The sequence below is a fragment of the Suricata suricatta genome, chromosome 8 (genome assembly GCF_006229205.1).
Source record: "Suricata suricatta isolate VVHF042 chromosome 8, meerkat_22Aug2017_6uvM2_HiC, whole genome shotgun sequence".
Taxonomy (NCBI): domain Eukaryota; kingdom Metazoa; phylum Chordata; class Mammalia; order Carnivora; family Herpestidae; genus Suricata; species Suricata suricatta.
This window is the reverse complement of record NC_043707.1, coordinates 102,352,698-102,369,515: the sequence shown is the minus strand read 5'-3', so window position 1 is coordinate 102,369,515 and position 16,818 is coordinate 102,352,698. Positions and strand designations below refer to the sequence as shown.

Here is a 16,818-nt window from a genome sequence, read left to right as displayed (position 1 = left end):
AACAATTTGACCCGCCCATGGCACGGGGAGGTCGGAATCAAGAAAGTGGCTGAGGGACTTGCAACGCCACCATTCTTCTCCCTGCATCCACTAAGGCGGGGCCTCAGAGACCAGGCCCAGACACCCGACCTACCTACATCGACCCACACTCATCCAAGCTGGAGAGCTGGAGTCTTCTTTTCGTGCTATTTTTACTTTTTTTTTTCTCAATTTTTTCTTTCCTAATTATTTTTAATTTTTATAATCTTTTCCCTTGTTTTCTCTTTTCTATTTTCTTATTTCCTCCTTGTCTCCCTTTTCCCCCCTGGAGTCTGGGAAAGACCAACATTTAAGCACTGATATGATTAGATCAATCCTTACCATCCAGATATTTTTCCCTTACCTCATTCTTATCTCTCCCTTCCGCAGGTTTTGGGCTCTCAGTCTGTCCTTTTTTCTCCTTTCCTGTCCTCTCTTTTCTTTCCCCACTCCTTTTTTTCCTTTCCCATTGGATTGCTTGTTTACTGGATCTGTCTGTGCGTTTGCGTGCTTGTGTTCCCTGTGTGTTTGTCTGTCTGTCTTCCTTTTCAAGGCTACCCCAAGAAAGAAGCCAAAAAACATATAGTGGAAAGTCTCAAATATCATTGAGTAAGGAAATATATTAACTACAGGCATAACAAGAGAAACTGAGGTACACCATTACAAGAACATCTCCTGAAATGACAGGCCCTGGACAAAGAGCCTCTAATAGGGTGATACAAATAGGCGCACAGTGCAGAATGAGTTTTTACAACTGACAAGGGACAGAAAGCTAGCCAAAATGACAAAATGGAAGAACTCTCCTCTAAAGAAATTCAGGAAGAAATTACAGCAACAGAACTGCTCAAAACAGACACAAGCAACATAACTGAACAAGAATTTAGAATGATTATCATAAAATTAATCGCTGGACTTGAAAAAAGCATAGAAGCAGTCAGAAGACATTGATATAAAGACTAGGAACCTTCAAACTAGCTGTGATGAGTTTTAAAAAGGCTATAAATGAGGTGAATAATAAAATGGAGGCTGCCAATGCATGGATTAAAGAAGCAGAGAGGAGAATAGGTGAATTAGAAGACACATTAATAGCAAAAAAGGAGGCTGAGAAAGAGAGAAATTGATACAGGAGCACAAAAGGAGAATTCGAGACCTGAGTGATATAATCAAACAGAACAGTATCTGTATCATAGGAGTTCCTGAAGAGGAAGAACAAGAAAGGTCCTGAAGGGGTATTAGATCAAATTATAAATGAAAAATTCTCCAATCTGAGGAAAGAGAAAGACATTGAAATTCAAGAGGCACACCAAACTCCCCTAAGACCTAACATGAACCGACCTTCGGCACGACATATCATAATGAAACTGGCAAAATATAGGGATAAATAGAGAATTCTGAAAGCAGCTAGGGATAAAAGGGCCCTAATATACAAAGGGAAACCTATCAGAGTGGTTACAGACCTATCTACTGAAACTTGGCAAGCCCAGAAAGGAATGGCAGGAAATCTTCAATATGATGAACAGGAAAAATAGGCAACCAAGAATCCTTTATCCAGCAAGCCTGTCATTCAAGATAGAAGGAGACATACAGGTGTTCCCAAATAAACAAAAATTGAGAAAATTCACCACCACCAAACCAGCCCTACAAGAAATCCTAAGAGGAACTCTATGAGAGAAATGTAGCAAAGAATATAAGACACCAGAGACATCAATACAATCATGCACTCTAACAGAGTACACAATGAATCTAAACACATATTTTTCAATAATAACACTGAATGTAAATGGACTTAATGCTCCAATTAAATGACACAGGGTAGCAGAATGGATAAAAAACCAAAACCCATTTATTTGCTGCTACAAGAGACTTACCTTAGACCTGAAGACACCTTCAGATTGAAAATAAGGGGATGGAGAAATAGTTCTACCATGCGACTAGACACCAAAAGAAAGCTGGAGTAGCCATACTTATATCGGACAAACTGGACTTTAAAGTAAAGGCAGTAACAAAAGATGAAGAAGGACACTATATAATAATTACAGGGTCTCTACATCAGGAAGAGCTAACAATTATAAATGTCTATGCACCAAATTTGCGAGCACCCAAATACATAAAACAACTAATTGCAAACAGAAACAATCTCATCAATAAGAATGTGCTAATTGCAGGGGACTTTAATACTCCACTTACAACACTGGATAGGTCAAAGAGACAGAAAATCACTGAAGAAACAATGGACCTGAACAACACACTGGAACAAATAGAATTAATAGATATATTTAGAACACTGCATCCTGAAGCTAGGGAATTCACTTTCTTCTCGAGTGCGCATGGCACATGGCACATTCTCCAAGACTGATCACATACTGGGTCATAAAACAGCCTTCCATAAATGCAAACGAACTGAGATCATACCATGCACACTTTCAGATCACAATGCTATGAAACTTGAAATCAACCACAGGAAAAAGTCTGGGAAACCTCCAAAAATGTGGAGGTTAAAAACCACCCTACTGAAGAAGGATTGGGCAAATCAGGCAATTAGAAAAGAAATTTAAAAATATACGGAAACAAATGAAAACGAAAAAACAACAATCCAAATGCTCTGGGATGCAGCAAAGGCAATCCTAAGAGGAAAGTTTATTGCAATCCAGGCCTATTTCAACAAACTAGAAAAAGCTCAAACTCAAAATCTAACAGAGCACCTAAGGAAACTAAAAAGAGAGCAGCAAGAACACCTCAAACTCAGCAGAAGAAGAGAAATAATAAAGATTAGGGCAGAAATAAACAATATAGAATCCAAAAAAGCAGTTGAAAAAAAAATGAAAGCAAGATTTGTTGTTGTTGTTTTTTTTAAATAAAATTGATAAATCTCTAGCTAGGCTCCTCAGAAAGAAAAGAGAGAACACCTAAATAGACAAAATTATGAATGAAAATGGACCTATTACAATCAATCCCTCAGAAATACAAGCAATCATCAGAGATTACTATGAAAATTTATATGCCAACGAACTGGACAATCTAGAAGAAATGGACAAATTCCTAAACACACATGCACTACCAGAATTCAAATGAGAAGAGATAGATAATCTGAACAGACCCATAACCAGTGAAGAAATCGAATCAGTTATCAAAAATCTCCCAAAAATAAAAGCCCAGGGCCAGATGGCTTCCCAGAGGAATTCTACCAGCCATTTAAAGCAGAGTTAACACCCATTCTTCTCAAGCTATTCCAATAAGTAGAAATCGAAGGAAAACTTCCAGACTCATTCTATGAAGCAAATATCACCTTGATTCCTAAAGCAGACAGAGACCCAACAAAGAAAGAGAACTACAGGCCAATATCCTTAATGAATATGGATGTAAAAATATTCAACAAGATACTAGCAAATCGAATTCAGCAGCACATAAAAAGAATTATCCATCATGATCAAGTGGGATTCATTCCTGGGTTACAGGGCTGGTTTAATATTCACAAATCCATCAATGTGATACAGCACATTAACAAAAGAAAAGATAAAAACCATATGATCCTATCAATAGATGCAGAAAAAGCATTTGTCAAAATACAACATCCCTTCTTAATAAAAACCCTTGAAAAAGTAGGGCTAGAAGGAACATTATTAAAGCAATCTATGAGAAGCTCATCCTCAATGGGGAAAAACAGAGCTTTCCCCTGAGATCAGGAACATGACAGGGATGTCCACTCTCACCACTGTTGTTTATTTAACATAATGCTGGAAGTCCTAGCAACAGCAATCAGACAACAAAAGGAAATAAGAGGCATCAGAATTGGCAAAGATGAAGTCAAGCTTTCACTTTTCGCAGATGACATGATACTCTATATGGAAAACCTGATAGACTCCATCAGAAGACTTCTAGAACTGATCCATGAATTCAGCAAAGTCACAGGGTACAAAATCAATGTACAGAAATTGGTTGCATTTTTATACACCAAAAATGAACCAACAGAAAGAAAAATCAGGAAACTGATCTCTTTCACAATTGCATGAAAAACCATAAAATACCTAGGAATAAACCTAACCAAAGATGTAAAAGACCTGTATGATAAAAACTATAGAAAGCTGATGAAAGGAATTCAAGAACACACAAAGAAATGGAAAAGCATTCTGTGCTAATCGATCAGAAGAACAAACATTGTTCAAATGTCATCATTACCCAAAGCAATCTACACACTGAATGCAATGCCCATCAAAGTTGCACCAGCATTCTTCTCAAATTTAGAGCAAATTATCTTAAAATTCATATGGAACCACAAAAAAACCTGAATAGCCAAAATAATATTGAAGAAGAAAACCAAAACGGGAAGCATCACAATCCCAGACCTTAGCCTTTACTATACAGCTGTCATCATCAAGACAGTATGGTATTGTCACAAAAACAGACACACGGACCAATGGAATAGAATAGAGAACCCAGAACTGGACCCACAAGTGTATGGCCAATTAATCTTTGACAAAGCAGGAAAGAGTGTCCAATGGAAAAAAGAGAGCCTCTTTAGCAGATAGTGCTGGGAAAGCTGGACAGCAACATGCAGAAGAATAAAACTAGACCACTTTCTTACACCATTCACAAAAATAAACTCAAAATGGATAAAAGACCTGAATATGAAACAAGAAACCATCAAAATCCTAGAGGAGAAAGCAGGTAATAGCCTCCTTGACCTCAATCGCAGCAATTTCCTACCTGACAGATCCCCAAAAGCAAAGGAATCAAGAACAGAAATGAACTATTGGGACTTCATCAAGATAAAAAGCTTCTGCACTGCAAAGGAAACAACCAAAAAAAACTAATAGGCAACTGACAGAATGGGAAAAGATAGTGGCAAATGGCATATCAGATAAAGGGCTAGTATCCAAAATCTACAAGGAACTCCCCAAACTCCATACCCAAAAAACAAATAATCCACTGAAGAAATGGGCAGAAGACCCGAACAGACACTTCTCCAAAGAGGACATCCAGATGGCCAACAGGCACATGAAACAATGCTCAACATAACTCAGCATCAGGGAAATACAAATCAAAACCACACTGAGATACCACCTCACGCCAGTCAGAGTGGCTAAAATGAACAAATCAAGAGACTTGTAGATGCTGGTGAGGATGTGGAGAAACGGGCACCCTCCTACCCTGTTGGTGGGAATGTAAACTGCTAACAGCCGCTCTGGAAAAGTGTGGAGGTTCCTCAAAAAACTATCAATAGAACTCCCCTATGGCCCAGCAATAGCACTGCTGGGGATCTACCCAAGAGACACAGAAGTGTTGATGCATAGGGGCACATATGCCCCAATGTCACAGTGGCACTTTCAACAATAACCAAATCATGGAAAGAACCTAAATGTCCATCACCTGATGAGTGGATCAAGAAGATGTGGTGTGTATATATACACACACACACAATGGAATACTACATGGCAATAAGAAAAAATGAAATCTGGCCATTTGTAGCAAAATGGATGGACCTAGAGGGAGTCATGCTAAGTGAAATAAGTCAGGCAGAGAAGGAAAGATAACATATGTTGTCACTCATAGGTCTAACAGGAGAAACTTAATAGGAGACCATGGGAATGGGAAAGGGGGAGAAAAGAGTTGGGGAGAGGGGTGAGGCAAATCATGAGAGACTTTTGAATGCTGAGCACAAATTGAGGACTGAAAAGGGAGGGGGGAAGGAGAAGGGGGGTGATGGTCATAAAGAGGGGCACTTGTGGGGAAGAGCACTGGGTGTTATATGGAAACCAACTTCTAATAAACTATTTAAAAAATAAATAAAATCATCCAGTATCTATAAATTTAACAAAATATGTACAAAGCAATACTGACAAAAATTGTTAAATACCTAAACAAACCAAAGGATTCCTACCCCCTGAGCAGGGATCCCTGCTTTATACTTATATTGCTGTGGGCAATAAACTTTTATTGTGCTAAGGCAAAAAAAATTTTTTTAAATGAATGAATTTCAACTATAAAGTCCGATACACAATATACTTACAGTTTGATTTGCATCTACCATAGAAGAGCATCTTATCCCATTTTATATAAATGGAACAAAAAAATTATTTTCAAACTTGCCTCAATATCAACAGAGTATTTTTAAAATGCAGCATAATTATCTGTATGGAAAATATCAGTTTCAATTTGCTTTCTCTCCCTTCTTATTGGCAGTCAACTCAAAAGAAAAGAATATAAATAAAATATTTACCTAAGAAATTATTTATGAAGGTTTTACGTTAAGAAAAAACCTTACCAACAGTACAGCTGTCTTCAAGTACCACATCAACACTTCTGTCTCTGTACTCAACCCTGAAGTCCAGCATCCGAGGTTGCCTTTCTACAATTTGCCTAGACGGCATTACAGGTCGAAATGCTGAAGAAGAAGAGGGAGCAGGAGCTGAAGCTGGGTGACTTGTTGGATCAAATGCAGGTCCTGGTATAGTCTCACCTCCATAGTCACTGAAATATTGACATAAAAAGGATTATCATCAACCAAATCATTACAGATTACCACTAAGGATCCATTTCCAGAGTTGGCTTGTGTTGGTCTTCCTATCTTACGTTTTACTTCCTCCATAAAATCTTTTCTAGTGACTGAAGGCCACATTACTCTCCCTCCTATCCTTGCCCTCCTATGTCTATTAGCAGTATCATATATATCATTTAGCATTTAATCATTTAATTCATTATGTTAATAATGTTAGTAAAACATTATTTTAATTTCCATGAATTAAGAACTGTCTTCATTTACTTTTATTTACTCACTGAAGCCCATTATTTGATTCATTAACTCTACTTCCACAAAACTATTTCAGAACTTTACCGTCCTTAAACTTCCATTCTCCCTACCGCACTCCTCAGTCTTTTTTAAAAAATTTTTAAGTTTATTTATTTATTTAGAGAGAGACAGAGCGCGAATTGGAGACACAGACAGAGAGGGAGAGAGAAAAACCCAGGTAAGTTCTGTACTGCAACTTGGGGCTCAAATTTACAAAACCGTGAGATCAGGACCTAAGCCAAAACCAAGAGTCAGACACAACCAACTGAGACACCCAGGTGCCCTGCACTCCTCAATCTTAAAAGATGATTTTTTTCCTACTTTGCAGAGAAAACAGATGCATGACATTAAGAGGAAATTCCCTGACCTTTTTGACATCATCCACAAACTAACCTGCAGATGTACTTTTTTTTATGAAACAGAGGAAACACTGTTTTATCTGTATAAAATCTTTTGTGTATGTGTTCTTTTTTATCTATACAAAATCTAAAACCATCTCCTAATAGCTTTACATTATGGATTATACTTTTCCTTTTCTCTTCTGGATTCTTAATAATATTTAAACATGTTCAAGTCTTAAAAATAAAATCTTTGCTCTGCCCACTTAATAGTTAGCTCATTTATAAATGGGAAAATTAATTATAATTGCAGGAATTAAATCAGGTAAACAAATGAAAAGCTTAGCACAATGCCTGGTGTCTAGTAAGATCTCAAACATCAAACTCCATATATCCAAAGTTTAACTCCTTAATGTTTCTCCAAGCCTGATCCTCCTTCCATTATTCCTCACAATAGCTACCCAAGCGAGAAATTCCTGGCATTACCCTTGACACGGTCTTTTCTCTCAACACCATAGCTAACCAATCCTTTCAATTTTACCTCCTAAATATCTTGTAATTAAGTCATCCACCTTTCCCCTCTGAAGTTGACACCCTAGTGCAAGCCACAAGCACCTCATGGATGGCCTGATGCAAAAGCATCCTAATATCTCTTTATGTACCCCTCAATCCCCTGCATGTCATTCCATATCACCATTAGAATGAAATTAAAGACGGAAATGTCTTCATAGCATTTTTCTTCAGTACTCCCCTCTGTTGTTTATACAGGGCTAAAGAGGCATATAAATTCCTGTCTAATCGAAATCCTATCTACCTTCCCATCCTTAGCTTGTGCTATGCTATCTCCATCTCTCTATATGTGGCCAATAGCCACAACAGCCTTTCATTTCTTCCATTTTACCTTCATCCTTCTCATTGCATGGGAGAACATAGACTATTCCTTCTAAGAATATTCTTCCCATCTCATCCCTATATTCCATCTTTCTTCTAGCTAATTATATTCATATATCATATCTCAGATTGAATGTTTTTCAACTCAAGAGCATGTTTCACTACCTCAGACTGGTTCTAATTCCTCACTGTCACCAATTATAATTGGTATTAATCATTTCACATTTAAGACCCCAGTGGAATATAAGTTCCACAAGGGCAAAGTTCCTATTTGTGTTTTTAACCGCCATATTCTCTGCCTAGAGCTCAAGAATTTAGAGAAGGTACTTAAATATTTAACAAACTGTTGAGCAAAGAACTAATTATTAAATGATTTGGTTTTTCTCTCACTTAATTTATCATATACAGTCACTTTTTTCCCCATTGCTGGGAGGAATAGGGAAGAAGGAAACATAAGGAATGCATCCACTGAAAGAACATTATTGTATATATGTTCCACCACCACCAAAACTACAAGCTCAGAAGCTCTATTCTAAAACATCTTTTTTCTCACCCTAACTTGAGCACTAATCATACAAGTCAGGAAAAAATACGTACATTTACTTCACACTATTGCTTTGATTAGTGTTTACCAAATTTTATATTACAAAATTGATTTAGCAGATGTGATCAGGCTTTTAAAGAACAGGATAGGAAACAAATTATCAGCACAATGCACTTAATAGTTAGGACCAAGTATCAGTTCCTAAAAATTTTTGATTCTGATAGATATTAGCATATGTGTGTTTTGGATTCCAAGCATTCCTCATCGTAAGTCATAGCCAAAAGAGTGTGAAATGACTAGCTTAAACCTCAGAGTTTAGATACTCTAGTAATCACTGATTCAAATACAAAACCCAACACTCTCTCCCAGCTGTTAAACACAAGTAATCTTAGAAAGAAAACATGGAAAAGAAAATGACCAAAACAGGAAATACTATAACTGTTGGAATTTAAATTGAGTTCCTAAGTATCTATGAACAGAATATGTGAAACAATACTTCATATCTCTAAATTTTGTCACAACTTCTCACTAAGTTAATAGGCTGGTCACTGACTTACTGTTTTCTTAACTCCTAATTCATTCTTCTTTTAAATATTTTTTTAATGTTTATTTTTGAGAGAGTGCCAGCAGGGGAGGGACAGAGACAGAGACAAAGAATCCAAAGCAGGCTCCATGCTGTCAGTGCAAAGCCCAACATGGGGCTCAAACCCACAAACCAGGAGATCATGACTGAGCTGTAACCAAGAGTCGGAAAGCTCAACCAACTGAGCTACTCAGGACCCCCAAATTCTTTCTTCTATAGTCTATTCTGTGATGCCAGGGCCAGCATTCTCCAAAATCCTATTTATTTCGGCATATGTTTCCCTAATAGATTCTGCATATAGGGAATAACAAATAGAGATTATTTGTGAGGAAAGGAGGAAAGACGACTTCCTTCTTCCTGTTTGCATATATTTCTATCAGTACCGCCCTGTAGCTTTCAGTCTCCTGCTTTTTTCAGCATTCAAATAACCAGCGTCTTGACACCTCTTTGGACACCAGGAGCAGCTAAACAGTAAGCATTCCACAGTGGCCTGATCCTCACTTGCGTCCAAAGGGCTCCTCAGAGCTTCAAAGTTCTGTTAATCCCTTTGACCTAGACCTAACAGTGATAACTTCCTGAAGCAGTTATTATATCTCAGTTTCTTCAGTTTCCTTTTTTACTCTTCTACACCTGTGTAACCAATCCTTGAACTTTCAGTTCAAGCCATGAAAAGAGAGCTACAGAACTTTTGAAGTAGCACTTTCTTATTTCCTAGAAGATTGTATGATTCTGCTGGGTATTACACATAAATTTAATTTTGCAGCTTGCATAGTTAGTGAAAGCTGAATACACATACTTTCTAAATCTCTTTTGTGAAAATTACAGCATAGTTTTGAATCCTAAAATACAGAATGAAGATACCTAGGTGAGTCCAGATGAAGGTTACAATCTTAAATACATGGCATCCCCCTGAACCTCTTCTGTAAGCAGAGACATGACTAAAGTTATCCTCTTCTTTTTGAAAACTAGTAATGCTTACTTGAAACCATTACCTTAAAAAGGGATGCCTATTCTCAAAACCGACTCTCACCATTCCTTATTGCCTCTAAAATCAAATCTAGGCATGCTTCAAGAAAGTTAGTACTTAACTGAATGTCTTAGCTGAGAGAGTGTCTTAACTGAGAGAGGGCTTATATTCAAAAGTAATTATAAAATTTTGATAAATTATATCAGCAAAAACCTAGGGAAGAGACAAGGAAATGAATTTGAAGTGAATTGGACCAAAAGAGTTTTGATAGGACCAAATATAACATGCTTGCTTATGTAGCCCTATGTACCTCTAATAGTTTCCTTGTTGACTGAAACCTAAGTCCCAAAGGAGTCTACATTTAATGAGGATGAAAAGCCCAAACTTTCCTGGCAAAATGTAGAAGAGACTCAGATGCTTAGAAAAATAAGAATGCATAAGTGAATTTCCCATGTGCAATCTGAACATACATATATCTCCCTACTACATTATCCATGAGGTCCCAGAGGACATTGCACTAAAGCATTCAGAAATACATTTGTAAGGGTGTCTCCCTTCTTAAAAAACTATAGTGACTGTCTTCTGTGGATTGGGAATGACATGGGGAGATGAAACTACTAAATAAATCTCCCTAATGGGTATGATGAGATGCCAGACTATTGAGGTGAAATGGGAGAACTTAGTAAGAAAAAGGTGGGAACAATTATGTTAACAGACAACATACACAAAATGTGGCAATCAGAAGATTTCAACCTCTGGAGATCTTTAGAAGTGTTTACCTGAACATGATTATTTCTAAGGAATAAAAATAAAAGTCAGCCAACTAAAATATTACTTGATCTAAAAACACGAGAAACCTTAAACCTGGTGGCCTAAAATCTGATTCCATAACCATAGAGGAGAGTCATAGTCACTCTCAGTTTCCAAACACAAGTTGTTTCACAGATATAAAGTCCCTGATCCCCACAAAGACAATGTAACAGGGCTACATATATCTATTGTAAATTTTCCTCTAAGGCTTCACCTAAGAGACCTGCAGCCTTTAACTAGAGTGTTTGTGTCCCAATAAAAGGTAAGTATCTAAATCTTTAGGGGATTACTAGATGCTAACACTAAACTGATGCTAATTCCTAGGGATATAAAAGTGGAAGATTATGATGGTAAATGAAGTTTTGGCCCAAGTCCACTCATACTATGTTCAAACAGTCTGTAAACTCACCCTGCAATTTCTTCTCCAGATTCTAACTGTATAATTGAAAGAGACACCTTCAGTAACTCGTAGACTCCCATATTGGTTTCCCAATTCGTGGAGTTAGGGTTAATATGTAGGAAGGGATAACAGAAGGCAACTGATCTTTTTCTCTATATTAATTTGCAATTACCAAGGCAAGCATTTTACTTTTACCCAGCAGCGTAAATAATATACCTTCACTGCCTTTTCCAAAAGATTATGTCAACTCTCTCTAACATTAACAATCTAGTCTGGAGAGATCTCTATCACCTAGGCATTCCACAAAACAACATTATACTGATAACAACATGACCTGATCCTAAAGAGCAATAGTAGCAAGTACTTACATGCTTTGGTAAGACACATGTATGATAGAAATTAGAAGATACAGGCCACAAAAATGCAGGGTCCCACCATGTTGGTGAAGTTTCTGGGGTCCAGTGGTCAGAAACAAGTCAGGATAAAAGGCAGTTGCTGTATCTTGCATTTCCCATCAATAATAAGAGATAACGAAGTTAACAGAGGAAGAAAAGATTTGGACTGGGGAAAAGAAAAGATGGTTGTGTATACATGCTCACACCAACCAAAACAAGCTGCTGAAGCATAACAGCCCCCAAACAAAGATATTCCAAAAGGAGGGTAGTGAAAGAAAAGCCTCCCAGTGGGGAGAACTTGATATTATACCAAAGGTTGGCCTTTTCATTTAGGAAGTGAGATTGCCTGAGGTACAAATCTATACTGAATCACAGTCAATAGATTATAGGTTGGCCAGCTAATCAGGAATCAGAAAGAATAAAAGAAAAATTAGGTGACAAAGAAGTCTAGGGGAAATTTATGAAAATGGATCTTTTAGAGTGGACAAAATGTGAATATATGTTTCTGAGGGAATGTTGCCTATAGACTAAAGGGAAAAAAGGCCCTCAGTGTGGCATAAGATAACAATGTTCTATTGATATCAGTCAGCTTTTTTCCCTTACTACCCTAGGACTGTTCAATACATTGATGTATAATGTAGTCATGCCAAAAGGAGTGGAGGTTAGGCAGAGGTACAATATCAACTTCCCCTTACCAAGTCTGAGTCTGGCTATGGAAACTACTGAGTGTCTAAACTGCTACGAACAGAGATTAATACGAGCCCCTAATATGGCATCATTCCTTGGGGATCTGGTAATGCACCATGGAGGAGGAAACAATTTGTTCTCACTTAAAAAGACATTTTTCTGGATATGAAATTAACTTCCCTGATGGTAATATTTCTGCCAGTACCAATATTCATTACTGAGGAAATGCCTTATTGATCTATGGCTTTCCATATAACACTGGTTCTAATCAAGAAACTCATTTCACAGCATAAGAAGTGTAGTGCTAGTATCATTCATATATACTGTTACCCTGAAGCACCTAGTTTGTCAGAACAGTGGAACAGCCTGCTGAAGACAAATTATGGCACAGGTTGGGAGGCAACATACTCAAAGCTTGGGGCTCCACATTCAAGGATGTGCTGTATGCTTTATATCAGTGACCAAACCTGTGCTGTTTCTCATACTACCAGAAAACATGGGTATGAGAATTAAGGAGTGGTAATGGTTCCTTTTATTATGCCTAATAATTTAACAGAATTTTTGTTTCCTGCTACTTTGGGCTCTGGTGATTCAGAGATCACAATTCCTAAAAATGTAATGTTTCCACAATACTTTCATAGAATTAGAACCTGAGAATGCCACTTGGCAATTTGTACTCCTCAAACTATACAATCAACTAGCAAATGAAGGGATACTTAGTGAGGTGAGAGGTCCTGATTACCAAGAAAAAACTGGGTTGCTACTCTACAATGGACTATTTTCTTGTCTTCTCTAGGTTTCCTCAATGAGTTAAACAATAGACAAATAAACATACAGTATATCTGTCTGGGCTCAAAAAATAAATAGGAGTTGACATATACCATCCACTTAGTCAATGAGGAAAACTACACTACTGGTTCATTAAATTTTTAGAAAACAGGGAGGGGCACCTGGGTAGCTTAGCTGGTTAAATATCCAACTTCGCTCAGGTCATGATCTTGCAGTCTGTGAGTTTGAGCCCCATGTTGCCCTCTGTGCTGACAGCTCAGAGCCTGGGAGCTGCTTCAGATTCTATGTCTTTTTCTCTCTCTGCCCCTCCCCTGCTAACACTGTCTCCCTCTCTCTCAAAAATAAGTAAACATTAAAATTTTTTTTTAATTTTTAGGAAATATAGCATGTGCTGTCTACTAACATGAGTAATTCATTAGCACTTCCGTCTAACAATAACTGCCTGCAGAAATAATGTTCAAAAAGGCTCTGGATAATATGCTAAATAAATAAAATATTATACCAAGATGTAGTAAATAAACATGCACACACTTAATGTTTTATGACTGAATTGTTTACATTTATGATGACGTAAGTTACACAGTTTATAAACATGTTGTATTAGTAGTATATTGTCTAGTGAAATAGCCTTGGAGGATGAGGCAGAAAACTTGCTTATACTCCTGACTCTATTCCTCAACATCACACTATATTATCTGGGCCAAGTCATTCATGCCTTATCCTACCTACAAAATGAGGGATAGTAACAGCCGCCATTACTTGCTTACAACTAAAAAGGTAACTGCAAAGACAAAGCTGGGGGAGAAAGACCTTACACACATATATTAAATTCCAACCTTTTTACCCAAAGGAAAAATTCTTAAAACAGAAGTGTGACATGTCTACTGACCTTGAATAGGGCTGAGTGGTACTAAAGAAAAAAGCACAGCTTTTAAAATGAGACAATCCAGACTTCACCTATTGCACTTAGGACCTTGAGTAAATTTATGTCAACTCTCTAACCTTCAGTTTCCTCATCTATGAAATATAAACATTTACCTCTTTAGGGTTATAGTAAGTATTAAATGATGAAATGTATGTCAATTACCTGACACAGTTTCTTTGCTTTGAACTTTATGGGTACATTAAACACCATATTCCCACTTTTGAATTCATACAAAAATTTAATTTCAAGAAAACTATAAAGCACAGGGATTGGGCTATTCTTCTTCCAAAAGTAATTCATATTAAAAAACATTTTTGGTAGCTCTTTCCTCTGTTGAGGTATGAACTGACTAGTTAAGAGTCAGCTGTATTCACAGACTATATTCAACTTTACTACAAAAGTCAAATATACAAAACAAAAATTCGTTTATCTATCTACATATACCATTCCTACTACTGTGTCTTCCACTTTCAGTGTTAAGCAATGAGAAACTAATATTTTCTTTTTCTTTGGTCAACATATATAGAAGAGGAATTTTCAGTTATGTCAAGTCCACAATGATTTCAAAGCTAAAGAATGAGGTTAGAAAGGGAAAGAGTTAAAGACTATTACTAGATACAACTGATTTTATTCTGTGCACATGAGTCATTTCTTTCACAAGCAAACAAAACAAACAAAAACCCACTCTGATGAAAGCTAAACCCCAACTATTACAGCAATCTTATTAGAAATCAATTTAGTGCTGTATCTCTCTACTTGTAAATTATATTAAGCAAAAACTATCATCTTTGACAGGAGACGTGGAATGTTTCCAGGGATGAGAGTATTTCTACAGTTCACCCATAGCAAAATACTGTTAATTTAAAGATATATCCAATTATACACTCAGAATCCAGCAGCTGAATCCACAAGAGTTTAGCAAGCAAAAATTTTGGCACTAAAAGTGGAATAACATTTACTCAAGAATAAAACTGGGACCATATTTAGCAGTCTAAACTTTTTAAACCAAGAAAAAAAAAAGATCATGAAGGAAATTCCTGTCATTAGCTAGTTTGCTTTCTAGACAAGGGTTTCAATAAAACTGAATGCTTTTTTAAACCAAAAAAAGAAAAAAAGAAAAAGAAAAAAGTAAAGAAGAAAAGAGCAAACAAAAAAATTTTGGTACAGATTTTGGAAATCAGTCACATTTACTCTGGATAAAATTCTTTCCAACAGTTTTTTGGTTTTGGGGTTTTTTTGGGGGGGATAGGTCTGTTAATCACTAAGGATAGTACCAGTACCAAATAAAATTTACTTCCTTTCTAAATATACACAGTTTCCTATAAAGTACGGCACATTCTGCAATTCATGGTGAATTTCTTGATGGTTTTGCAACAGCAGTTTTCTTTCTCTTCAAAACAACCTCATTCCTAGTCTGCTGTTTCTGTTTGCCTCATCTGCACTTTGCAGATCATGCTTCAGTAACTTAGAAATCCCAGCCACCAAATTCAAGCCAAAGTTTGAATTGAGAGGAAAGGGGGGAAAATCAAGTAATTAAACTACATTTGGAAGCGAGAATGGTTTTACCTCCTCTGACTTTATAAATGTCCTCTTCTAATATGAACCAGAGTCTCCAATTTTAAGGAAAGAAAACTTAAGAAAAGTTATTTCTAATTTAAGGAATTATTTTGTAACTTAAGAGTTCTATTGGCATCATCTTTCAATTTTACCTTCCGGCAATGACACAAAACCATGAAGACCATTCCACATGTTAACAATGGATTATTCAGATGAAATAGTTCAGTGCTCTGGGAAGTTTCATAAATTAAGAACTACTTAAATCATTGCAAGTTTTCATATACTTAATTTAGAAACCCAAAGTGAGGGGGGAAAGAATGTAGTAGTAGATTGGAGACAAAGGCTGAGTTGGTAGATAATAGCCATGCCTTACAGCTACTGAGATTCAGTTCTTTCTTTCCCTTTTATGAATTAGAAGATACCTTGAAAAGCTTTCTTTTGTAAAATTTATTTTAGAGACAGAGACAGAGAAAGAGAGAGAATGCATGCAAGCAGGGGAGAGGGGCAGAGGAAAAGAGTGAGAGGATCTCAAGCAGGCTCCACCCTCAGTACAGAGCCTGACATGTGGCTCAAATCCCATAATCCTGGGATCATGACCTGAGCTGAAATTAGCAGTCACTCAACCAACTGAGCCACCCAGGCACCCAAAAAGCTTGCTTAACAATAAAATAAAACCCCTTTAAAAATAGTACCACCCATTCTGAAATAACATAATACAGTTAAAAGCTGAAGACTTTAGGAAATTGATATAATAAAAATGTCTGAAAGAACAGTAACTATATTAATGAGTTTCTACACCAAAGGATACTGTATCAAATGCTCTATCAAAAAGCAAAACAAAAAAGGTTAACAATTGTCTTTTTGCTTTACTAAATTCTCATCCTACCATTAAGCACCTTATAACCTACCTTTGTAGAATGCCATTTTCCTGGGGTATTACACCATTGATAGCTGCCTGCAAACAAAAAACAGAGAAGCCCATTTAACAAAAAAAAAAAAAAAAAAAAAAACCAAACAAACAAAAAAAAAATAATCAACCAAAAAACCGCCCCCCCCAAAAAAACAAACCAAAAAAAAAAACCAGAAACAGAAAAATGCTCAGAGATGAGGTGGGGTGGAGAAGACTG

The 16,818-nt window shown here is 36.7% G+C and overlaps 1 protein-coding gene across 3 annotated transcripts in view; it reads right to left on the bottom strand.

Moving 5' to 3' along the window:
* Positions 1 to 16,818, bottom strand: part of FAF1 (Fas associated factor 1) — a 474,908-nt gene that overhangs the window by 326,868 nt on the left and 131,222 nt on the right. For 2 of the 3 annotated variants that reach the window (XM_029946447.1, XM_029946448.1), the window contains exons 3-4: positions 16,600 to 16,646; positions 6,281 to 6,486 (exon numbers count right to left, since the gene is read on the bottom strand). In XM_029946447.1, the coding sequence (XP_029802307.1) occupies positions 6,281 to 6,486; positions 16,600 to 16,646 (253 nt within the window). The remainder of the gene's footprint in view (positions 1 to 6,280; positions 6,487 to 16,599; positions 16,647 to 16,818) is intronic. The other variant, XM_029946449.1, reaches the window with a different exon arrangement.